The 26646-nt window shown below is 41.4% G+C and overlaps 1 protein-coding gene across 3 annotated transcripts; it reads left to right on the forward strand.

Annotated features, from left to right (window-relative positions):
* Positions 1-21: 21 nt before the first annotated feature.
* On the forward strand, positions 22-26341 carry LOC125243274. 3 transcript variants are annotated; one of them, XM_048152824.1, is made up of 12 exons: positions 22-288; positions 2000-2111; positions 2556-2676; positions 2795-2893; positions 3559-3601; positions 4058-4117; positions 5422-5487; positions 5569-5622; positions 8187-8395; positions 19714-19873; positions 22269-22363; positions 25894-26341. In XM_048152824.1, exons 6-12 carry the CDS (start codon positions 4096-4098, stop codon positions 26011-26013), a joined length of 726 nt encoding a protein of 241 aa, XP_048008781.1. In that variant the 5' UTR covers positions 22-288; positions 2000-2111; positions 2556-2676; positions 2795-2893; positions 3559-3601; positions 4058-4095; the 3' UTR covers positions 26014-26341. The 3 variants fall into 3 exon arrangements, with proteins under 3 accessions (XP_048008781.1, XP_048008867.1, XP_048008949.1); XM_048152910.1 differs by lacking the exons at positions 22-288; positions 2000-2111; positions 2556-2676; positions 2795-2893 and having other exon boundaries at positions 3452-3601; XM_048152992.1 differs by lacking the exons at positions 22-288; positions 2000-2111; positions 2556-2676; positions 2795-2893; positions 3559-3601 and having other exon boundaries at positions 4015-4117.
* Positions 26342-26646: the final 305 nt, after the last annotated feature.

Here is a 26646-nt window from a genome sequence, read left to right on the forward strand (position 1 = left end):
GCCACTCAAGATATTCATTTAAGAATTTCTTATTTCTTCAAAAATACTTTCTGCCTCTGTTTCCATTTCTGGAAATACAACACTTTAAGATTCCATACATCCAAGTGGTATGTACTTCTATCTGTATATGAATTTAAATCAGGGATTTGATTGAAAGATCAGTGTGACAACATTTATTTTATTTTATTTTATTTTCAGAGCACCGTCAAAATGTTTGCTGTTGTCAAATTCCTGAATACCAACACAGTGGATGCTGTGCCAACTAACTGGCTAGAGACAACTGAAAAGGTATTTCCTAACTTATGTATGCAATATATAATCATGTAAGCTTGTACTGACTTTAAAAAAGTGATTCTCATTAGCAATGTGCTAACGAAACTCATCCAGACAATTTCAAAACATCACAAAAAGCATGTGAATTTGGATCATGAACATTTTGTATCAATCTATCTTTGAGAATCAGCTGTGCATGTGTTCAAAGCATACAGTCTGGTGTTAAATGACATACTGGTATATGAATTGACCTGTTTTCTTGGACACATTCAGTTCTTAAATAAGATTACACCACAGAGGTGATCGCACATCTTCTATGACCAACAGTTTTACAAGCGAGGAAAAGACTCTGAAGGTGTTCTGTGCTCGTCTGTGCATCCAACAACAGATCAGTTAGCATGCTTTGCTCGAACTTTTGCAATGGTGTTACAACTGGCCCTCTTACATCAGTTTTCTACTTGCTTGCAGAAAAAACCTACCAAAAACAAAGTTTTTGGGTTGTCCTTTGTCACGTTATGATGTTTTATTAACAAAGTTCGGTAGGAGCAGGTTCAGATAATTAACCTAACTAGGACAGGTGAAGAGCATTCAGTTAATCAACTCAACTAGTGATATACTTTGACAACATACTTAACGTTGCAGACACATAACATTGTCATACATAATTGTGTGTTCTGTCATTTATTTCCTCTGTTATGCATTCCTTGTTTGTGGACACATTAGTTATTTTCTGTTTTATTTCATGCTTTGTAGTTTTTTGTAGTTTGTTGATTAGGTTCCCCAGGTGTTACCATTTACAACGCCCCCTTGTTATCTTGTTTAGATAGTCTCCTAGTCTCCTAGTTCGCTAGTCTCCTCTGTGTATATATAGTACTTGTGTTTCATTTGTGTGCTGTTAGTCGTTGAAGGTGTTATGTGTTGTTTCCTTGCGTGTCGTTGTTCATAGTGTTTCTATGCGTTCCTGTGTTTAGATCTGCTGTTTTGCCTATACATTAGGTCCAGTGTAATGTGTATTATTTATCATTATTATATTGTTATTAATTTGATTGCAGCGTTATATTGTCCTCAAGTATATTTCTATTTCCGTGTACCACTTGCATTAACACTGCATCCGTAGGGGCTGCCATTGTACTTCTACAGGCTATGTGATGTCAGAGCGCAAAACTGGGAGTACATCGATCTAATATGAGTTTAGTATGAGGAAAGTCACGGGTTTGACTGCCATTCCAGTGGACTTTCACAGGTAGAACGTTAGAAAAGCATGGGTTACGAGTTGCCTGGAATGCGGCATTACCTCTGTTCATCTGAGTGTTTATCAGGATCCATCCTCCACCCCCATCTACCTTTTTCTAGTTCTATATATTTTTATCATATTCATGGTATGTCCCCTTTAACACAGATGCAGTTTAGTTCTCTGACTGTAAGATGTAATAGTCTCAAGCTTCAGGCTGGCAATTTTTGAGAGTCCTGTTCTGGGAAATTGCAAGTATGACTATACTTTTAGCAAATAACGGTGATCTGTGGTAAGTTAGCCTCTTTCGCAGCAGCATTATACTGGAATATACATACTTCAGCACCTACTGAGTGCCCAAAATGCACCATATGACAGTTTGATTTTGTCTCTGACTTGACACCTAGAAACTTGCTTTGGACTGTGGTATGGTCACATCTTTGAGCTATTGTTTACTGTACAAAGATAAACATATTGTTTTTATATTTTCTGTAGACTGTATTTTGCTACTGGCCACAGAAGAATGTTACGGCCAAAGTCAAAAGGAGAGAGATACCAGATAAAACACGTTGGGTCAAATGTAAAGTCTCTGTTTTAACATACACAGGTATTTTATTTTTCCTTACTATTTTATCTTGATAACTATGCAAACAGACACCTTCTAAAAAGATCTTTCAAATTATTACATTGTCACACAAGTTAAAGAGATAGTTTACACAAATTGTAATAATAATTTAAACAATAAATGTAATAACCCTGTAACCATGTAGGTTGCCCATTTAAATCCAGTTTTTCTTTATACTCACACACACACACACACACACAAAACTGAAAAAAAATTGATTTTTCTTTTGTATCTCATATCATCTTTTGTGTTAAACAGAAGAAAGAAATCCATAGAGGTTCGGAGTAATTGGATGCATTTTTGGTTAAACTATCCCTTTAAGTATTTCATATAAATATGAAAATGGGACACTAGTAAATACACAACTGTTGCACACATTTTAATATTGTCTGTCTCTCTGCTCTGATCTGTACCTACATTTTGTAGACACCTTACAACAAGGCCAGAGAAAAGGTCAACCAAGCAACAGTAACCTCTAATTTGGAGAGTGACCAGGAAGAACAAACAGGCAGGAAGATCGTTACTCCTGCTCGGTACCTTGACTCGGGTAAAAGAGTGTTTGATACCTCTTTGTTTTTTGTGGCTTTCCCCCATTTTCAAAATAATATAAAATGGTACATGGTACATGCTTACTCGACAGATATTTGCAAATGTTTCTCCATTAGATACAGATATAGATGAGCCCTTAGCCAAGAGAATGAAGAAAAAAACTGACACATTTGACACAATGGATCAGACTCCAAAGTTGCCACCAATGCCTGCGTGTAAGTAAATTGTATTAAAGGTGCTAAAGAGGATGTTTTGTTTTATACATTTTTGCAATATTACTTGAAACTGTCTTTACTAACTGATAAAAGACTATTTATTAGGTGCACTGAAAGTAATAATATTAATATACATCATCTGTGCACGAGGTAGGGCTTTAAAAACATCAGCCAATCAAAACATTGGCCCTCTGGCTTGTCAATCACTGCCGTGACGTTCCTTGTGCGAGACGTGCGCAGCTGCACGCTCCAGTAACTTTCCACACTCTACAGGCGCCGCATGCAATGTTTTTGTCAGGAGACAGGAATAACAACTGCAGATTATGAGTTACCTGCGGTGAGTCCGACATAATGAATCCACTAACACGACACAGCGAATGCCGGTGGTAAACACTCGTGTTCCTATACTCGTGCACGAGTTTTGGGAAGCGTTCCTTTGAAATGAGCTGTGAAGGAGGGGGGCTGTTCTTACGCATGCGCTCATTTCAAAAACTTTGGATTCTCAGTCGACAAAAAAATCCTCTCTATCACCTTTAAGTAGCCACAAAGTGTCTGATGTCTGTGTATAATCTTGGTTTCTTGTGTTCCTCAGAAATTTGCAAATAGATTTCAGTGAAGTGCACCAACCTTCCATACTTAATATGACCTTGTTTTTGTTTTTTTAGTCACTCCTTCAATGGATTTATTTTCAGGCAGACACCACCAGGAGTAAGTGTTAGTGTCCATTTTTAGCATAATATTGTTTTTACCCTGTCTGTCCAGCTGTACATGCAGGCACTGTCCCACAAATTTGGTTTGAAAATCATTAAAAGTAATGTGGACTTGTGTTGTATAGTGCAAGGCATGTAGAAAAGATGATAGCTGATCCATGTACTGATAAGGGCAGACATCTCTGTTCAGCGTGCAGTTTGCATGTTTATTTTTGCATTGTGTTGTGCACTGACTGCTAGTGTTTTATTAACAAGACTAGTCAATATTTGGATCAATGCTTACTAATTAGGATTGACAGCCATGTTAAATTTTAAGTTCCTGAAACTGTACATATTCTTAATTTCATTGCATTTTACGGTTTCCTTTTTTTTTTTTTTTTTTTTCTGGAAAAGGGTTTGTAGTTCCCTTATAACGCAAAACTCTGTTGTTGTTTTTTTTTCCTTTTTTTTGCAGGTTTGCTTACAAATTTGGATGAAACCTTAAACAGGACCATGTTACAGAGCAGTGGCAAAGGTTTGTCTGTCATCACTAGAAAACTTACTATCAAATTGTACACTCTAACTTTGCACAACTTTACATGCCTCCATCAATGCTCTTAATTCAAAGTAAGCATTCAAAGTAAGTTGGATTCTTGATATTTGCCATGTTCAGCTACCAGTGGTACTATGGTACACAAATTAATATATTTTTAAATTAAATCCACATGAATTAAGTGATTTAATCCAAGTCTTGAAGAAACGCAATGGCTTTACACCTATATGATGAACAGATTTTATTTAGGCATTCATGTACATATAACATTGATCAGCGAACAACGTTTACAGCATTTACATTAGGTCCAGATGAGGAATAAGTCTTATCTAGAGAAACCATTGGCCGTAAAAAAAAAAAAAAAAACTAGCTCTCTTCTTCTTCTCTATTAGAATTACGGTAGTGTAGATGCTGCTAAGTGTATTGCTGCCCTCAAAAAGTCGATCTAAATGGTCATATACAATATGCTTGTGCAAGTATATAACAATTAGATCAAACTTTGACCTGTGGAGGGCAGTAATACACTTAGCAGTGTCGGAATTCTAATAAAGAAGAGAGCTAGTTCAAGATGAGCATTTATGGTTAAAATGTATAAATAAAAAAATAAATAAAAAAGACAGTTCAGTCAGGACCACTTAACTCAAAAATTACAAGAGACAAGATTTTGTCAATTTTTATTGGCATATTTTGCTAAAGTTACAATTTGGCGGTATGACTCTGTTCTAAATTCCCTGTCCTTTTCATGAGCTCAATGAAAGCCAAGACTGGGAACAGCAGCAGCTTCTGGGGACAACCTCCCATTTTTTAACTGGGAGAGCAGCACAAAATTGAGAACAGAGCATTCATCAATGACAGCAGAATGACACTGATTAAGTTTAAGGAGGAGCTGGGGAGGAGGTGGGTTGCAAGCAGTGTGCAGTGGAAGCAGCCGAGCAAGCAGAGAGACGGAAGCTGCGTTTAAGTAATGCGCCTTATTTTAGAGTTGCCAATGGAGTCCATAGAAACTGGATCAGCTGATATGGGTGTGGTTGAAATTTGTGAATCAGCTGATAGCGGAGCTTGACTACGAGGCCTGCCTGAACTAATGCTGATGCTTAATATCATTTCTCTAGATGAGACTCTTATTCCTCGTTTGGTATCGTTTAAAGCTCTTTGAAGCTGCACTGAAACTGTAATTTTGACCTTGAAGTACAGAACCCTTATAACTCTGATTACATTTGTATACTTTTCTTTTGTTAATTTTTTTCTTTCTTTCTTTCTTTCTTTCTTTATTTATTTCTTGGAAGATTTGGACACACATTTGGATGTAACCCCAACTGCTACTGCTACATTGTCACATAGTAGGAGCAAAGGTATGTTTGTCACCACTTGACAACTTGCTTTTGGTGACAATGTAATTGTACACAGTCTTAACATGTTATTTTGCAATTTAGGTTCCTCCATTACCAGTACCAGTACGATTCCGAATGCAACTCCAAGTTCTCAAAGTAAGTTGGATTCCTGGTCATTGCCATGCAAGGATTTTAAAAGAAAAGTAGACAGATTTACTGCAATTAGATGCATATAAAGAGAACTATTCAACTATTCACTGTTTGACAACATACTCACGTGTCAGAACATTGTGTGAATAAAATGTTTTACTACCAAAGCTTTAAAATGCAGACAAAAATAAACTGTAATGTCACCTGAGCAATACTAAATGTGAATGGTCATGTTAGAATGTGCCTTAGCGCAATACTACGATATTCTTTTAAAAGTATCTTTTGTATTCAGACATTTTAAAGTGCCCCTATTATGGATTTTTGAAAATTACCTTTTATGTACTGTGTAACAGCACTAAGTGAATAAAAACATTTGACAAAGTTTTAAATCTGAAGGTGCACCGTATAATAAATATGGTAAAATATGGATCAGTGACTAGTTTATGTGGACCAGGTTGCTCCTCTGAATCTCAACCTGATTAATAATTGATGTTTATATTTTATAGCGATCGTTCAAAATTGGTTTGTTATATTGTGCAAGTACTCTGTCTCCTGCTAACCGGCTAACTCACGTCAGTTCTGCTTTTCAGATGTGGGTCCAATATTGTCTAAAAATGTGTCGATTAGCTGTAAACAGTAAACACCATTGTAATGTTAAAGGTGCCCTAGAATCAAAAATTTAATTTATCTTGGCATAGTTGAATAACAAGAGTTCAGTACATGGAAATGACATACAGTGAGTCTCAAACTCCATTGTTTCCTCCTTCTTATATAAATCTCATTTGTTTAAAAGACCTCATAAGAACAGGCGAATCTCAACATAACACCGACTGTTACGTAACAGTCAGGATCATTAATATGTACGCCCACAATATTTGCATATACCAGCCCATGTTCAAGGCATTACACAAGAGCAGCCAGTATTAACGTCTGGATCTGTGCACAGCTGAATCATCAGACTAGGTAAGCAAGCAAGAACAACAGCGAAAAATGGCAGATGGAGCAATAATAACTGACATGATCCGTGATATCATGATATTTTTAGTGATATTTGTAAATTGTCTTTCTAAATGTTTCATTAGCATGTTGCTAATGTACTGTTAAATGTGGTTAAAGTTACCATCGTTTCTAAAGGCTGATTTATACTTCAGCGTTGGACCTACGCCAGAGCCTCTGCGCCGTAGGCTATGCGTCTGTTTTCATTTATACTTCTGCATCATTGTCCGCGTCGACGTGCATGCAGACCACTAGGAGGCGGTGTCCGCGGTCATGTTGAGTATCAAAACAAAAGCCGAAGAAGAAGCAACTTGTCATGTACGTGATGTACGTTGTCAGAGAAGCTTACAAACAGAAACGGCAGAGAAGCGGCAAATAGGTAATGACTTTTGTTGCAGTTTGACTTCATGTGTCCTCTGAAACAGAGTGTTTTTTCATTCATAGTGAAGTTGAAAGTGCTCGCTCTTCTCCGAGTGCTCCGCGCCAGTTTTTTGACCCGAGGGAGGGGTTCTAGCAGACCAATCAGAGCATTTGCGGTCCGTGTAGAATTGACGCGTTGTTACATTTTTGAAGAGGTGCACGTCAGGCTACGTCATAGGCTACGTCATAGGCTACGTCATAGGCTACGTCATAGGCTACGTCGTAGGCTACGCATGCTACGCTTGACGCAGAAGTATAAATCACGCTTTACTGTATTCACGGAGACAAGAGTCGTCGCTATTTTCATTATTAAACACTTGCAGTCTGTATAATTCATAAACACAACTTCATTCTTTATAATAAAAATGTGTAATGTTAGCTTTAGCCACAGAGCACTATCAAACTCATTCAGAATCAAATATAAATGCCCTAAAAATGCCCTAAAATAGGCAGTTAAAAAAATTTATAAAAAAAAAATCTATGGGGTATTTTGAGCTGAAACTTCACAGACACATTCAGGGGACACCTTAGACTTATATTACATCTTGTGAAAGAACGTTCTAGGGCACCTTTAAACAATAATAAAGTCTGTGTACACATCTGGCCTAAATGTTTATCTTATGTTAGAGGTTTTCAGCTTCTTTGGCATTCTGATACAGTTCCCAAAGGTGCACCTACATAAAGTAAAACAGTGATGCTGCTATTGCGTCCTTTAAATAACTCTTACCATATAAAATGTCATACTCCAGTCATGATCAGTTTCTGGTTGATCGACTACTTCAGACGTTTCATCGTAACGTCTGGCTCGAATTGTTACGGTAAAATTGATGCTATCTTTTCTGTCCATACATTCTATATACAGTGTCTTGTGATGTGATAGCTGTCATTCAGTTATTCCTATGGGCACAATGAACTGAGGTGAAATTAAATGTATATTATGAGAAAACAAAACTGTGTTTTGACCTTGCATGCATGTAAACCTGTTATAGGAGACTCACAAAACAATATTAGGAACATTTAAGTAGCCATAATAGGGGCACTTTAATATTCCACTTTATAAAATTGTGACATCACACACCACTACCTGAACCTCATTGTAATGTCTTGTGGTTAAAAAGGACCATATGACAGTAAGATGTATTTTTATATTTCAGATGATTCTTACATACCACCGTATGTAAGGGCCATTTTCATGAAACTGGATATGATTGAACTGTCTGTCAATAACATTCAGTCAATTCTAACCAAAAAAATAAGTTCTGTTGATGTGGAATTGGAACCGCTAAGCAGGCAACTAAAGACACCTAAAGAACTTGAAGAAGCTTCAGAAAAATTGAAGGATTCATCGCACAAAGGGAAAGTGGTATGTGAAAATAGGTCATTGCTGTGTATTCCCTTCTAACTATTTTTCTAAGAATGTTTTTCAATCATTCTGTTTCTGTTATGGAAATGTTCATTTTTTTTTTCTTTATGTTAGAGGAGTGTTTTTGAACGGTTGGTATGTAGTTCATGACATTTTCTTCAAAACATTTGAACACCTACTGTTAAGAATCTAAATCAGTGAAGAATCAAGACAAAAACAATAGCAACTACATCTGACTTCCAGCCACAGCCTTAGATAAAATCATGAAGGACATGAAATCACTCAATATTTCAGCAGATAATTAAACAACTCCACAAACAATTACTAATAAGTCTGACTTTATTTCTGTCATTTATGTATACAAGTTCTCATTAAAATGAACAGGGGTTTAGATGTTTATGCTTGGTTGGAAATTTGAGGTCACCCTTCATGATGGTCAGTGTTTGCTTTTGTTGTGCTCTTGTTGGCTTTTGTTTATGTATTTTTTTAGCAATTGCAGGTGTTTTATGACAACATTTCTGCTTTGATAAAGCAGATCAACGTTTGCTTTAATAATAACTGTTTTAGTTGTATTTCTGTTGGTAAATTACTTATGGAATTTAAGCATTAATGAAGTTTTATTTAACAAAATTCGGGAGACGCACGTTCAGATAATCAGTGCAAGAGGAAGCCGTCTCTCACATCTATCCCGCAACAAGTTTCACAGCATTCCTTCACAACACCTATCACCTCACTCTTGAGTGGTTTCTATCCCAGTTAAGGAGGGGGAGTAATCTGGGTTCAGGCTCAATTCCGAGCTCAGAGCCCTCCCCCGGACAGCATGCCAAATACGCATAAATTACTATACGAATTTCTGAAAAAAAATGAATAATAAACAAACTTGGCACCATTGTCACTATTAACAGTTAACAGTCGTATGTCAATCTGTCTCAAATTCTTTTGAGAATTCATTTCGGAATGCACTAATACAGCAGTCAGAGAAAAGCTACCAAACATGAGTCAAGAGCCCTACTACAGGAAACACTGATCACCACAATGGTGAATTAATGGTGTTTGCTTCTCTTTTTAGTGATTTTACTCATCATCTCCAGGTGTCATTTCTAATGCTCACATTGTTTTACAAAGGAACTTTCTCAGTATGCCTTATGCGCATTATGCAATCTTAATTCATCTGCGGTAAAATAAAAGCATAAAAAATATCTAAATATGTACAGAAACCTTTTAAAGGGGTGGTTCAGTGTTTTTTTTTTGTCTAGGCTTGATTGTGTTTTTGGGACACAGTTTAACATGTCTTAATGCTTCGTCTTTTTGAAAATGCTGTATTTTTCATATATTTTACCTTTATTCTACACCTCTATTTCCACTGTCATATGAACGACACGTTTGACTTCCTGCTTCTATGAAGCCGCACCCTCCAAAATACACAATGCGCTCAGTTTGGTTAGCAGGCCCAGTGTATCGTGATTTGCTGAAGTGTCCGGAAACGCCACGCCCCTTACCATTCGTTGTGACGTGCTTCAGTGGAAATGTAAATAATGGCGTCTAGGGTTGGGCGATGTCCCCTAAATTGGCAGTTGACGATGTTTACAGTAAAACATTGTGATGGACGATGATATCGTCGGAGGTGGGGGGGGGGTACTTTAATTTTTCGTTATTATATAATTATTATTCATTATTTTACTTTATTACTTTATTTATCCCTTTGACGCGTACGATCACACCGGTGTGATTAGAACGTTCAGTGCAGTGCATCACGTGATCAATTGCCAAATTCAAATGTGCGTGTGCGCTTTGGCTGGCGCTAAACCAGAGATGGACGCGCGCAGCACTTTTCATATATCACAAATATGCAGTTTTTTCAACCACATAATGTTTATTTTAGGTTTCGGATGTTTAAATACATGTAAGATGTTGTGAATCCAACAGAACCTGCGGGACAAACTATGGGCGACGCCCATAACGTGTATAGCTCAACTAACGCAATCATTATAAAGTTGTTTAAACAGCAAAACACATCCACTTTCACATATTTGACAATCGGAATATCAAATATTTCATGTTATAGTCAACAAATTAGTGAATATTTTGAATAAAAAAGGAAAACTGAAATAAAAGCAGATCATCAGTCATACAGCGCTGCGGTGTGTGACATGACAAGCAATGACGCGTCACCATGGAAACCATAAAGCGATACGTTCTAAATACGTTCTAAATAAAGCCAGAATATTTTAAACTTACGTGCGAAAGGGTTATTTTATTTCCCAACTAATGACTCATCCAGGCTTTCCAATAGGTTGCACGTGAGGGGAATAAAAGGGGCGGGGCGGGGGCGTGGCATCACGATGGCGTCTCTCCATCATGATGTCGGTCAGCCATCACGATGGACGATGATATTGTCCATCAGCACAACCCTAATGGCGTCTATATTGCTGTATAAGCTCGAATCAGACCCAGATGAAGAGGGTCAAGGCAGAACCTCTGCAATCACGGCTTTTAAAGGATGTTTATGAATGGTATTTCATTTAGTATTTGTGTCAAATATTTAGATATGCTGTCACTGCTGTTTGTTAGCTTTCAATATACAGTTTTATCCTGATTAAAGCTTTACTGCCGAATACATGACTGAGTAGTAGCATTTTTGTAAATGTAACATTTAATTTACAGCATGAACAACTGTTTGTCTATGAACATAGAAGTTTGTTGGTGTTTGTTGGCGTTTGTTAAAGTATGCAATAGAATTTAGCTAACTGGCAAAAACGCTTTGGTCTTTGTTTACATTCTTGATGAAACCAAAAAATAGCAACAGAACTATACGTTTAAAAGACATGTACAAACAAAGTACTTACAGTTTGAAGCCAATAAACAGCAGCTTCTACTTTTAAAGTGGGAACTGCTTCATCTTTCAGTAAAAGCCTTTGTGCAAATCCAGCATTAAACTTGTAGATTCTGGAAACTTCTTCAGTGCCGCATCCAGTGTAGAAAATATCACAGATTATAATGGGTTCTATTATCTTTTGATGTGTCGGGCCGCTCGCGTCCGATGTACACAACTCTTCCGCATCCATATGCTGCACCACATGGCCCACTTGTTGCATGTTCCCGGGGATGTGTTTGTTCCCAGGGTTCCCTTTCGATACTTCACTCGTACTGCGTATGGGGGAAAGGTCTCCCTTTTTCCCCGCTGCTGAAGCCTTTTTCAATAACGCAGTGTAACTGCATCGTCATTGGTTCACTCATAGACAAGTTGTTGAACCAATGACGGCGCGGCATAGCTGCGCGACCTATGGCGACAAAGCGCGCGAATATTCCCGCCGAAATGGGCGGGGTTAGAGGCTATATAAGCAGGCGTTTCGCCATAGGATTTCAGTGTTTTCTCCTTCAGCGACGACCTCTACTTCTCTTTGCTGATCTCCGCCTGAAGCCGAAGAAGCTCGCCGCCTTCCTGACAGCTCTCGCCGCCGTCTGAAGAGGCTCCCGCAGCGGACTCGCCTGGACTCGCTGGTTGAGGACAGCGCCGGCGCCCTCACTGACTGCAGCTTCTGCGCCGTCGTCGAGCCGCCGCCTCCCGCTTCCCGCTCCCGGCCGCTTCCTGTGCGTCCCCTGCCGCCATCCGGCGCGCCGCCTGAGAGCTTCACCCGCGGCTTAACGCCGCTCTAAAAGAGCGATTTCAGCGGTTTTCACCGCTTCTAAGAGCTTCCGCGGCCCTCGCCGCTCTACAAAGAGCCACCCAACTGCCGTTTTCACGGCACTGGCGTCTCACGATGCCCCGTCACTCATGTGCTACGTGCAGGGCCCCCCTGCACGATAGCGACGGTCACAGCGAGTGTGTCGCCTGCCTGGGCAAGCCCCATGCGGACGGCGCGCTTGCTGGAGACTCATGCCCGCACTGCGAGTGCATGAGTCTCAGTTCCCTGCGCTCGCGGGTCGCCTTCTTCACGGAGGGCGATCTCGCCGCTCGCGCCCTCCCGTCTCCTTCCTCCCGCGAACCGGCCAGGAAGAGACAGCGGGGTAGAGCGACTCAGCGCCCGGAGTTAGGCGAGCTCACGCCGGCCCAGCCCCCGCGTGCCTCGCCTTCTCCTCCGAGGGAACTCTCTCCCATCCTGTTCTCTCGCCCTGAGCAGCGTCCCTCTGCTGAAGCAAGTGACCTCGTCTCATTCGGAGGAACAGACGACGAGCAGGATGACTCCATGTCACTTGCGGCTTCCGAAGCGGAAGGATGGGCTGGCGAGCCGGATGACCCCGCTCCCCCGCCTCCCTTGGAGCCCATTGAGCACGGCCAGGGCATGGATGCCGAGCTTTTCCGCATCCTGTCCAGAGCCGTGGAAGAGCTGGACCTCGAGTGGGCCCCTCCAGAGGAGCCATCTCGCGGCCGCCTGGACGAGTGGTTCCTGCCAGGCCGCCGCCAAGCACCTCGCCAGCGCTCAGCGCCCTTTTTTCCTGAGGTCCACGAGGAGCTCACGAAGTCGTGGCGCGCTCCGTATTCCGCCCGCCTTCACACAACACACCGCTCCGCCCTCACCGCCGTCGACGGCGCCGAAGAGAAGGGATACGAGCACCTGCCACCCCTAGATGAAGCGGTGGCTGCTCACCTCTGCCCTCCCGCGGCTGTGGGATGGAAGACCAAGAGGGCCCTTCCTTCCAAGCCCTGTCGGACCACCTCTACTTTGGCTGGATGGGCTTACACCTCGGCGGGCCAGGCTGCCTCCGCGCTCCATACAATGGCCATATTTCAGGTCTTCCAGGCCAAACTCCTCCGCTCGCTGGACGAGTCTGGAATTGACGCGCCGGCTTTCAAGGACCTTCGCAGCGCCACCGACCTTGCCCTGCGAGCCACGAAGGCTACGACCCAGGCCATCGGGCGTTCCATGGCCAGCCTGGTAGTGTTGGAGCGCCACCTGTGGCTCAACCTAACGGAGATCAAGGACCTGGATAAGACGGCCTTCTTAGACGCCCCGGTCTCTCCCTCTGGTCTCTTCGGGCCTGCAGTGGACGGCTTCACCGAGCGCTTTACTGCTGCGCAGAAATCGTCTCAGGCTATGAGGCATTTCTTGCCGAAGCGCTCCAGCTCTGCTTCTGCGTCCAGCCGCCCCAGGACTGCGCCGGCTCAGCAGAACAAGCCAGCTCCACTCGCAACACAGGCAGCGCCACCCAAGGAGCATCGCCAGCGCTCGCGCCCTGCGAAGCGCCCTCCCTTCCCGAGACGCCAGGGACCCCGGCCCAAGATTGTGCTGGACCCGGTGCCTCCGAAGTCGTCCTGATTCGTCAGGAAGGAAGAGGATGGGGGATCGTCCCGTTGCGACCGGACAGCCCCCAAAGCTCCCACGAGTAATTTCCCCTCCGCCTCGTTTAATTCCGGGCGTGGGAAACATGCTCCAAGTGATAGCTGGGCCCACACCTGTTGCGCCCACTCCAAACGCCGTTTTCACGGCGAACAATATTTCACCTCATCTAAAAAAGAGCAAATTTCCTCTTCCACCCCTCTCGGTGTACGACCCCCTCAACGGCGGTCTGTCACCCGATATCATTCAACCCCTTGCCACTCGGGCCGAGGCCTGGCAGGCCATCCCCGATGTGTCAGAATGGGTTATGGGGATCGTAACCCAGGGCTACTCGCTCCAGTTTGCACGACGGCCCCCTCGCTTCGGCGGGGTGCTTCAAACCGCGGTCAATCCGGACGACGCTCATGTCCTCCGACCCGAAGTTATGACGTTGCTAAGAAAGGGAGCTGTGGAAATAGTTTCCCCGACAGAGAGCGAGTCAGGCTTTTACAGCCGCTACTTTCTGGTCCCCAAGAAGGATGGTGGTCTCAGACCCATTCTAGACCTCAGACTTTTGAATCACTCCCTCATGAGACGGAAGTTCAAAATGCTGACGCTGAAACAGATCCTCGCGCACATTTGCCCCGAGGACTGGTTCTGCTCGCTGGACCTGAAGGATGCGTATTTTCACATCCAGATAGCCCCCCGTCACAGACGATTCTTGAGATTCGCATACGAGGGAGTGGCGTACCAATATACGGTCCTGCCCTTCGGGCTGTCTCTGGCTCCTCGCACTTTCACCAAGTGCATGGACGCGGCGCTTTCCCCTCTGAGGCAAATGGGAATCCGGGTCCTGAATTATCTCGACGACTGGCTCATTCTAGCCCGTTCGCGAGCCGAGCTGGAACACCACAGATCCGTGCTCCTCAGCCATTTACAATGTCTGGGTCTCAGGGTCAACTTAGCCAAGAGCTCGCTGTGCCCCACCCAGCGAATCTCGTTTCTAGGGGCAGTTTTCGACTCAGTCCGCATGACGGCAGTAGTCTCACCGGAGCGTGCTCTAACGATTCAGCAGCTCACGGCCTCGATCAAGAACAAAGCCTGTCTCCCTCTGAAGTTTTTCCAGAGGCTACTAGGGCTGATGGCTTCCGCCTCCCCGGTGCTGCAGCTCGGCCTTCTTCAGATGCGGCCTCTTCAGTACTGGTTGAAGTTCCGGGTTCCTCCCAGCGCCTGGCGGCACGGCCGCTTATGTCTCAAAGTCAATCAGGCCTGTCTTCTAGCCCTGAAACCTTGGATGGACCCTATGTGGTTCAAGCGCGGAGTACCCTTACAGGCGGTCTCACGAAGGACGGTGCTCTCAACGGTCGCTTCCAACTCGGGTTGGGGCGCTGTGTGCGAGGGCAGACCGGCCTTCGGCTCGTGGAGTCACGAGGAAAGCCGTCTACACATCAACTGTCTAGAGATGCTAGCAGTGATGAAGGCCCTTCAGTCTTTTCAGGCTCACTTGACAGGACGTCATGTTCTAGTCCGATCGGACAGTATGACAGTGGTGTCGTATTTAAACCACCAGGGCGGTCTCTCGTCCAGCCGCTTATGCGCTCTGGCGAAACGTCTTCTGGAATGGGCTCTTCCGAGGCTTCAGTCGCTCAGAGCGACTCATGTTCCTGGCAGGAACAATCTGGGCGCAGACATGTTGTCACGGAGCAACATCCCCTCCGACGAGTGGATGCTCCACCCCCAAGTGGTCCTCAAGATTTGGGAGTTCTTCGGGAGGGCAGAGATAGACCTCTTCGCCTCAGAAGACAACTCTCATTGCCCAACATTTTTCTCGAAGGAAGTCGATGCTCTGGCCCATACATGGCCCAGCACGCTCCTTTACGCCTTCCCTCCGATCGCACTGATCCCTCAGGTCATCAGGCGCATCAGAGAAGACCAACACAGAGTCCTTCTGGTGGCCCCGCTCTGGAGGAACCAAGTTTGGTCCTCGGAGCTGTTCAAGCTCTCCCTGAGAGCCCCGTGGCCGATTCCCCTGAGACGGGACCTCCTCTCTCAGGCAAACAGAACGATCTGGCACCCACAGCCGGAGCTTTGGGCTCTGCACCTCTGGTCCCTCGATGGGAGCCGACCAGCCTCCCCGGGGACGTCCTAAATACCATTTCTCAGGCTAGAGCCCCGTCCACGAGACGCCTCTATGACCAGAAATGGTCGGTCTTTGTTGATTGGTGTTCCTCACGCAACATAGACCTTTCCTATGTTGCGTGTCTTTCCTCCATACTGTCTTTCCTCCAAGAACGCTTGGAAATGGGGCGCACCCCTTCTACTCTTAAGGTTTACGTAGCAGCCATTGCGGCGTTCCATGCTCCCATTGCTGGCCAATCAGTGGGACGTAACGGCCTTATAATCCGTTTCCTGAGGGGTGCTAGGCGATTGAATCCTCCTCGCCCCCTCACCGTTCCCACTTGGGACCTCTCGTTGGTCCTCAGGGCCTTAAAGGGAGCCCCCTTTGAGCCAATGGGTTCAGCCGATCTCAGGCCCCTAACGCTAAAAACCGCTCTGCTGTTAGCACTGGCATCGGTTAAGCGCGTTGGCGATTTGCAGGCCCTCTCTGTGAGCCCTGCATGCCTTGAATTTGGGCCTGGAGACTCGAAGGTCGTTCTGAAACCTAGGCATGGCTACGTTCCTAAGGTGCTCTCAACCCCGTTTAGAGCTCAGGTCATCTCGCTTTCTGCTCTTCCTCCCTCGGCGGATGAACGAGAGCTAGAGCTACTCTGCCCAGTCAGGGCATTGAGGACCTATGTGGAGCGATCGCAGCCTTTCAGGCAGTCGGATCAGCTCTTTGTTTGTTTTGGTGGCCGCACCAAAGGGTCTCCGGTCTCAAAACAGCGCCTTTCCCGTTGGATAGTGGACGCTATTAACCTGTGCTACTCCTCACTGGGTGCAGACTGCCCCATAGGAGTCAGGGCCCACTCCACTAGAGGAATGGCTTCCTCGTGGGCTTGGTCCAACGGAGTTTCCATTCAAGACATCTGTGAGGCGGCCGGCTGGTCTTCGCCGTCCACTTTTGTCAGATTCTATCATCTCGATGTCCCGACCTTGCAAGCTCGGGTTCTTTCAGTGTGATTAAGCGGCCTCTGGTGAGTTCCGCCTCACACAACCCCAGGAATTATTTCCTTAAGTGTAACTAGGGTTCGATTAAGGCTTTGCCTTCTCGCTTGTCTTTTGGACCCACTCCCATGTGTCCAATATCAGGCTGTATCGTTCCCAGCCGTGGCACGGCGTGGTTGAATTCGTTCCCCATACGCAGTACGAGTGAAGTATCGAAAGGGAACGTACTCGGTTACTAACGTAACCTCGGTTCCCTGAGATACGGAACGAGTACTGCGTCACTTGCCGTGCCACGAGGCTGCGGCTTCAGGGTCGTCGCTTCAGTCGATTACACTGAAATCCTATGGCGAAACGCCTGCTTATATAGCCCCTAACCCCGCCCATTTCGGCGGGAATATTCGCGCGCTTTGTCGCCATAGGTCGCGCAGCTATGCCGCGCCGTCATTGGTTCAACAACTTGTCTATGAGTGAACCAATGACGATGCAGTTACACTGCGTTATTGAAAAAGGCTTCAGCAGCGGGGAAAAAGGGAGACCTTTCCCCCATACGCAGTACTCGTTCCGTATCTCAGGGAACCGAGGTTACGTTAGTAACCGAGTACGTTTGTGATTTCACCAACCTGGGAAGAAGCTCGTTGTAGTCCAAACCGGTCATTTTTGTAGGCATTAAACTGCCATAACTTTAAAAGACAATATCTCCGTTTGCATTGAACTTTCAGCGCTGTAACTTTGCAGATACTGTTTATGCTCAAGCAGCAACATTACACACTAACTAAAGTTACAAAAGTGAAATTGCAATGAACAACCCCTTTAATAGGTTATAATGTTTGTGATGTTATGTTTTATTTATTGTGCATTGCTTTTGTCACCTCAAATGTGCTCAAACTACAACAGGACAACTGTGGTACAAGTATATCTCAATTCTTGTAAATCGTGTCCTCCTGAGTTCATTCTTTCAAGGTAGCCAAAAAGAAAAAGTCTCTAAAAGAATGTTCTTTGCATTCTTGGAATTGAGAAACTACCTTTTGTTGTGTAGTGTCTAAACCATTATTTAAGCCAAAAAGTGCTAAAACATTTCAACGATATTTGAAGAATTATGTAAAAATACTGTTTTCTGACAACATTATGAGAACAAGTGACATTCAAAGGTTTGTGTAGATTTAACATTGGTGTACCTAAATACATCTGTGGTTATTTGACAGATGCCAGATCTTCTTATTGTGATCTTTGGGTAAATCGGTTTCTTCAAACAAATTTTCACTTTTTATTAAAATTAAACATATTAAGTTGTCAGATATTACTATGTGCATTTGGGATTTTATTGGAAAGGACAGATATACTGTATTGACACTCAAAACCATGATCAGAGTCGGTATCAAGTAATGTTATATCAAGAAATACTGATAGATATTCTGATGCATCCGAGCTTTATAATGGCATTGATGGGTATCAATGAGTATGAGCTGAAGAAAGTGTCTCTATCCACATCCATCCATCATAAACATATTCCACACGGCTCCAGGGGGTTAATAAAGGCCTTCTGAAGCTTCCGATAGACCGCCTTCTGTATTAAATTTATGAAGAAAGTGTAAAACTGCCATCCCGCCAGTTAAGCTTTTTTTCCATAAGTTATTAGGGAAGGCGTAGGATGTAGTACAAGGTTTTTGAACTGTATGAGTTTTACACTTTCTTCACATGTTGAATACAGAAGGCGGTCTGGTGGAAGCTAGATATTTTACTTCATAACTTGTTTAAATATGGATATATTTTTACACAAATGCTTTACTTCAGTAGGCCTTAACCCTTCTGAGCCTTGTTAAGTACAAACCTGATTCCAAAAAAGCTGGGACACTGTACAAATTGTGAATAAAAAAGGAAAGCAATAATTTACAAATCTCATAAACTTATATTTTTTTCACAATAGAAAATAGATAACATATCAAATGTTGAAAGCGAGACATTTTGAAATGTCATGCCAAATATTGGCTCATTTTGGATTTCATGAGAGCTACACATTCCAAAAAAGTTGGGACAGGTAGCAATAAGAGGCCGGAAAAGTTAAATGTACATATAAGGAACAGCTGGAGGACCAATTTGCAACTTATTAGGTCAATTGGCAACATGATTGGGTTTAAAAAGAGCCTCTCAGAGTGGCAGTGTCTCTCAGAAGTCAAGATGGGCAGAGGATCACCAATTCCCCCAATGCTGCGGCAAAAAATAGTGGAGCGATATCAGAAAGGAGTTTCTCAAAGAAAAATTGCAAAGAGTTTGAAGTTATCATCATCTACAGTGAATAATATAATCCAAAGATTCAGAAAATCTGGAACAATCTCTGTGCGTAAGGGTCAAGGCCAGAAAACCATACTGGATGCCCGTGATCTTCGGGCCCTTAGACGGCACTGCATCACATACAGGAATGCTACTGTAATGGAAATCACAACATGGGCTCAGGAATACTTCCAAAATTTAAATTTAAAATCAACTTATTTTTCCCTTAAAATTATAAATTTTTGATATGTCAACATTTGATATGTCATCTATGTTGTATTCTGAATAAAATATTGGCATTTGAAACTCCCACATCATTGCATTCTGTTTTTATTCACAATTTGTACAGTGTCCCAACTTTTTTGGAATCGGGTTTGTATGTTTATGATGGATGGATGCAGTTTCTTCACCTCAGACTTGTTTGGTATGCATTATTGCCATTATAGAGCTCAAATGTGTCAGGATATTTATAAAAATTTCTGTGATTGTGATCGTCAGAGACAAGAAAGTCATATACCCCTAGGATGGCTTGAGGGTGAGTAAAGCTTGGGCTAGTTTTCATTTGAAAGTGAACTAATCCTTTAATGAAAGGAACAGTGAGAGGAAGTAAGGAAATTACAGATAATAAAAACCTTATCCTATGAGAACTACTTTTATGATTTTTTTTTTTTCTTTTTCTCTTTACAGGTTCAATATTTGTCTCTGCTGGGGGGGAAAACTCCTGGTGACTCTGTGAGACGAATGATGAGGAAGCTGGGAACTAATGCCCTTTGGGCCAACTATAGTTTAAAGGGTCGAAAGGGGAAAAGGAATTTCCAGGACCTCGATTTATATACCTCCATAATCCGTAAGTTTTTTTGTTTTTGTTTTTTTGTTTTTTTTTAACCATTTCAGATATAACTGGAGAAGGCTTAGTATGTTTGTGTGTCCTCCATTTCTAGTAATGTTAATCTAAGAAAAGCAACGTGTATTGTGTATTGGCTACGTGTATCTTACAAAACGCATGCTATTTTTATTCAGACATTAAGACAAAACAATAGCTGAATTTATTAAAATAACCCCATTCATAAGTATGTGAACCATTGATTCTCAATACTGTGTGTGGTTACCTGATGATCCACGACTGTTTTTATGTTTTGTGATGGTTGTTCATGAGTCTCTTGTTTGTTCTGAGCAGTTAAACTGCCCAATATTCTTCAGAAAGATCCTTCAGGTCCTGCAGATTCTTCAGTTTTCAAGCATCTTCTGCATATTTGAACCATAGACTGTAAAAAAATATGGACGTAGTGTCCGTGACGTCACCCATAGAGTTTTGAACAGTAGTTTTGACGCGCAAATGAGGCCGCGGCCATCTTAGCTGCAAGTGACCGCACGTCACTCACGGATAACTGAAAATGGGCAAAGAGGCGGGACGAAGTTGGAGCCCATGCGACTTGTTGCTGAAACCACGCCCGCCCTAGCTATCTATCTTAGATACTATCTAAAATATTAATAAAGATAGCAATATCATTAGAAAGTACTAAAGGATTACTGTCAATCTACGGTGGTTTTTTTACGATAACGTTATAGATGCTCCAACACCAGTAAGCTAATTAATTTGTGTGGGGTGTGCAAATAACACAAATCAAATGGGATTTCATACCTTTATAATGAAATAGAGATCGCGAGATGAATCCAATCCGTGGCACTTGGGTAAAATATATATATATGTACCAGATGTATGTCTCTCAAATGTTCTCTCAATGAGCACGTATCCAAAGTATAATTTTTCAAAATAGTGCAGCAGTTTTAGTTATATCCAAGTAGTGCTGTCGGAGTTGTATATCCTCCTGGTATTGTCATTGTAGTATATCTCAGGAACAAAACTTTTAGCCAATGCCACGACGATCCAACAACGTGTGTTCCGCATGCGAGCACATGTACACAGACTGACATCTGTCTCAAGTATGCAGCAAGCCATATATTGTATAAAATAATACAGAAAAAAAGCACAAATACGACTGAGATGCCAAATTCAGCGGCTGAAATGAGCTGCTGAGGTAACATGACGGCTCACAGACAGCAGCGGCATACCTGTCACTCAAGTGACCACGCCCTTAATTATGCAGAACTTTAAGGCTTAATATAATTTAAACGGATGAGCTATAAAAAAATTCACCCCCCTCAGAGTTGTCATGAAGGGCAAATTCGCAGTATAGACCAAAACCACAATATGAACCAGACTGTAAACATGTTTTTTTCTGCTGTAAACTTGGCTAATTTAACATGATGGTCAATGAGATTCTGCTCACTTCTGCAGCCTGTCCCTAGCGGCCAGTCGATGAATTGCAGTTTAATTCACTTCCGTATTGGCTTCACGAGAAACAGGGGGAGGTTGCCGCTTGATTTGAACCCTTTCCAGCAGTGGCTGAATGATTTTGAGATCCGTCTTTTCACACTGAGGACAACTGAGGGACTCAAACTCAACTATTAAAAAAGGTTCAAACATTCACTGATGCTCCAGAAGGAAACACGATGCATTAAGAGCCGAGGGGTGAAAACAAATTGTGAGGATGTCACAATTTTTCTTATTTTATTGAAATATAATTGTTTTTCGTTTAGTACTGCCCTTCGGAACCAACAGAAGATACTTGGATGTTTCACGGAAGAAAAAATAAGTACAATTTACCTTGATATTTGAATTCAAAAAGTTTTCACCCCCCGACTCTTAATGCATCGTGTTTCCTTCTGGAGCATCAGTGAATGTTTGAACCTTTTTTAATAGTTGAGTTTGTGTCCCTCAGTCGTCCTCAGTGTGAAAAGACGGATCACAAAATCATTCAGTCATATGTAAACATCTTTTATGCAAAATATCTTTCTCAGGACAGTACTAAACAAAAAATAACATGCATTTTGTCTGGTGTCTCTTTGTTAATATTTTTCACATTTTTCACAGATTTTGCAAGTGGTTCACTTTTTCTTACATCTGTACATATTTAAATTGTTGTTTTACAAATTAGTGTTTCAGTACATTTTAATGTGTCCTTTCAACACGTATTATTTTATTCTTTTGTATTTTACTTTGAATATGTTTTTTATTTAATTTCCACAAATTTGTTGCATATTATTAGTCATTAGGAAATATAATGGTTGGTGTAGAAATATTCAAACTTCAAGGCTACAAATATTTTGTCTTATTGCTTAGGCTTGAATAGTGTTCATTATTGTCCCCCCCCCCCCTCTTTTCCTTTCTATATATTTAGAGGCCTGCCACAAGATCCATCCCACAACTCTGCAGAAGACGATTGAAAACTGTATAGCTGATACCCTGAGATATGCTCCTCACAGAGGGACTCAGGTCAGTGTCAATATTTTGTTCAAAAGACAAGGATGTACTCACTTTTCTGCAAATGGCGTTTTTTCCCCACATCAGTCTAGGTAATTTGTGCCAATTGTCCAGATCCAGAAGAGATTTTGGGCTGCCAATTGTTTTTTCTTTTTCTTTTTAAAATAAATATCAATACTGAAATAATTAAAGCAGTTTCAGTACTCTCAGTATTGATAAGTAGTAACAGCTGTGCTTTCTTCTCCTTGACAGAGATTTGACAGTGTGTACATTTTCATTAAATAAGTTAATACTGTTTACGCTAGTGCTTTCCATACATTAGTTAATTTGTGATGGACCGCTGCAGTATCAACATTGACTGCCGCAAATAGATTTTCCTATTTAGATTATGGGAGTATCCAGAACTTATTCCTAAATGACAACAATTAGCCCTTCTATTAAGCCTTTGACAAAATCATATCGCTACATTCAAATCTGTGTTGGTGCTGTGTTGGTTGAAAGTCTGTTCAGCCTTATAGTATCATTATTTATGTCATGCAATAGTTTAAATTATCACAGAAGTAGTAAATATTTATATAATTTTATTTCAGACAGGACCACTTTGGCAAGTTACTTTGATTTTATTGAAACACAAGCTATCTTTGGCGGTATAGTTCCTTATCGGGATTCTGGGGGATTGTCCGAAATTAATTGAACATACAAGAGCTTTAGCATTAACTCCCCATGCAACCATCAGCTGGGAAATACATAGACAAATAAGACACTTAGTAATGTCTTTAAAAGCGAACAGTGGTAACGTGTAGATGTAGCTTGGTTTTAGGATGAGTGTCTCTCAGCAGTGAGGTCCATGCCAGCTAAGATGACAAACAGTTTGCGAGCAGTTTGAGCATACTTACCGAGCAGTATGTCATGTATATGTCCCTGGTCTAATAGGACAATAGTAGTGATTGGACCATGCCATCTGATTGCAGCACTATGCCTACATGGCCTGACTGAACTTACACTGTGCTCGATCAAATATAAAGCAGATGTCTTTGGTAGAGATTAAAGGTGCCCTAGAACGTTCTTTCTATGGCTGCACGATATATCGCATGAGATTGTCACGCGCATTTCGTCAGTAAAGCCGGTTCCCTGATTACCACTAAATCTCCATCACCTGCTTTCAAACGTGGGGGCTTTTTATTGACAGAGCCGTAGTTCACTGAAAAGCCACGCAATATCGCGTTCATTATCGAAGGCGATTCATCTGCGATATGAACGCGATATTGCGTGGCTTTTCAGTGATCTACGGTTCTGTCTATTAAATGCCGCTCCATTTGAAAGCAGGTGATGGCGATTTAGCGGTAATCAGGGAATCGGCTTTACTGACGAAATGCGCGTGACAATCTCATGCGATATATCGTGCAGCCCTAGTTCTTTCACAAGATGTAATATAAGTCCTAGGTGTCCCCTGAATGTGTCTGTGAAGTTTCAGCTCAAAATACCCCAAAGATTTTTTTAAATACATTTTTTTAACTGCCTATTTTGGGGCATCATTAACTATGCACAGATTCAGAGTGCGCGGCCCCTTTAAATCTTGCGCTCCCGGCTGGCATATGCAAATATTGGGTGTAGGTGTATGTGTGCTCAAGCATCCTTTTGTGCACAGTATTTGACAGTATGTCAGGGTCAAAGGTTGCGTTAACCGAAAATTATCCATCATTGACGGAATTTTTTTAACATTGACGGAAAAATCTGAAGGCCGTCTGTCACGTTGACAGATTACACTGAGGGTGATCTATTGTAAATTGTAACTGTAATTCCCACCCTGTCCAGTTGATGGCGAGTGCGCTCCAATGTAGCAGCAGAGCACTGGATCCAGAACAAAAATGAAACTGGCACGAATCTTTTGCTATGCGTTTGATAACGCACAGGCGAGTACCCAGAAGCTACAACGATATATGACGCCATATTAAAGAGCGCCAAAACGGTATTTATTGCTTGAATTTCTTAATGAAATGGACAGAATTTTAAATCTGAGACTTTGTTCCATATCAAAAGCAACACAAAGCTTTCAGCCTATTGCGATTTATTGGGTGGGAGGCGCACTATGCACTGTTTATTTGTCAACTGAAAAAGGCATATAGCCTGGGATTTACAAATCGATATTGGTCTTATGAATGTGACCAAAACAGCAAGGAGACATTTTAATTGTTTATTAATAAAGTAATGTTTTCTGAATCAGTGTCGGCGGCAAAGATGAAGTTGACATTGACTCTCCTCATCTCCTCATGGATGCGCCTAGAGAGAGAGAGCACATTTAATTCGGTTTATTCTACATAAACAGAGTAGCCTATTTATTTTCGTTTTGAATTATTTCGTTTTTGTTAAAGTAGATATTTCATGCTTTCTATAGAGATATTTCTCATGTCTCTGAGGTAAGCAGCCTATACGCTGAGTTTCGGTTCATTTATGTAAGACGCGTTCCAGTTCATGCGCCAGTGATCGCGCCGGCGCCTCCATGTCATGATTATATTTTCTACTATTTGCTTCTTATTTATTACATCCAGGCAATTGGTTGATGAAACACTGATTAAAATTAAGATACAATTTTTACAAAACGAAATTCACTTTAAAGAAAGGCTTTCTACAAAATAAAACTTTATGAAGTGGTCAAAATCATGTCTGACACACTCCATGTCTCCCGACATACCGCGCATCTTATGATGCATCTTACTCATGCTCTTCACTTTTCATAATCAAATAGATGAATGAATTTAAAACATAACATAGGACTATTTAAACATAAATATGAAACCACGTTCTCTTTAATAGCTACCAACACGTACAGATAAATTTCATGTGTGAATTACCCGTCATTTTAATTTCATATTTTAATGATAATAAAACATTTAATTGCTTTTATTTTTGTTCAAATGTGAGCAAAAATAAAAGCAATTAAATGTGTTATAATTAAAAGATGAAAATTAAAATGATGGGTAATGATAGATTATGACAGATTTTTTACGACCCTGTCCGTCAAAATGATGGACAAAGTTACAGTTTAACGCAACCTCTGGTCAGGGTATAACTCTTGGGGCCTTATTTTAACGATCTAAGCACATAGTCTCACTTTTTCAGACCAGCACACCCATGGGAGCACAAATTGATACAAAATGCATTTGCTATTTAAACAATGTGGTGCTGGACGTGCATCAGGCTGAAACTAGCAAAAAATGCGCCAGATGTATGATAAGGTTCCTTGCTGTTTTAAATATACTTAGTACTTAATATACTTAGTATTTATATGTAAGTATTTAGTGCATACATAGTACAATAGCAATATATTTGTCTTTTACTTTATATATATATTTTTTTTATTGTATTGTTATATATTCCCACTATTGTTTTAGAAAACTGTGGTTCAGTTACTAAGAAAGAACACTGACTATGGTCAGAAGTAAATGCCACTGTAGAATATTAAATATACACAATAAAAACAAGTATTCCCTTTGAGCAAACAGAAATTATTCTGATTTTAAATTATATTATTATCTATTCAGGTGGACAATGAAGAACTGTGTCAAGGCAATGAAGACACACCAGAGGAGAGTGCCTTATCTCAAGACAAGGAAGCTGCACCAGAGGAGAGTGACATGTTAGAACCTGCTGGCTCTGATTAAACACTCATTCCAAAAAAAAGAAAGAAAATAAAAATGTTAAAAAGTTCTTTAGAATGTTAATTATAGTAGTTCATAATTTTTCATAGTTCTTTCTTATGCAGTTTTTTGTTGCAGGTTTTTTCTTATTTATTTATTTTTTTTACAAATGTTTAAAGTTTTGCAATTTTTTTTTAAAACAAAAAAAGCCCAAAATTGATTTTTTTTTTTTTTCACTTATTAAAATGTACCCTTTTTATGTTTTATGTGCACATGTGAAGTGATTAAAACATTACGTTCTGCTGAAGCTGTTATCAAAGCATTGTTCATATAAACATTGTCATTTTATTAAAGCTTTTAGGATAGTATGTGTAGTAAGTTGTATGGGGAGCATAATGTTCCAGCAATGTTATAGGTAGAAAAACTTTGAAATTATCTTAAAGATTGTATATTTTGGAGGAATGTTCTGGGAACAAAAATGAAACGCACTGCATAAAACTTCAGAGAGTTAAAAGATAATGTTTTAGCAATGCTATTAAATACTTTTAAAATGTATTATAGAATGTTATCCTATCTTTCAGAAGAACATACTGGGAAGTTAAAACAAGAATGTTAGAGAGTAATGCTGTAACAGTGTTATGTTTAAACATTTACAGC

This window comes from Megalobrama amblycephala, linkage group LG1 (assembly GCF_018812025.1).
Source record: "Megalobrama amblycephala isolate DHTTF-2021 linkage group LG1, ASM1881202v1, whole genome shotgun sequence".
NCBI classification, from domain to species: domain Eukaryota; kingdom Metazoa; phylum Chordata; class Actinopteri; order Cypriniformes; family Xenocyprididae; genus Megalobrama; species Megalobrama amblycephala.

Excerpts from the sequence above, each read along its gene's own strand:
- LOC125243274 (XM_048152824.1), top strand. The coding sequence starts at position 4,096 with ATGTTACAGAGCAGTGGCAAAG. Across the intron at positions 5,488-5,568 it reads GTCACATAGTAGGAGCAAAG|GTTCCTCCATTACCAGTACC; the intron begins GTATGTTTGTCA and ends TTTGCAATTTAG. Across the intron at positions 19,874-22,268 it reads TTTATATACCTCCATAATCC|AGGCCTGCCACAAGATCCAT; the intron begins GTAAGTTTTTTT and ends CTATATATTTAG.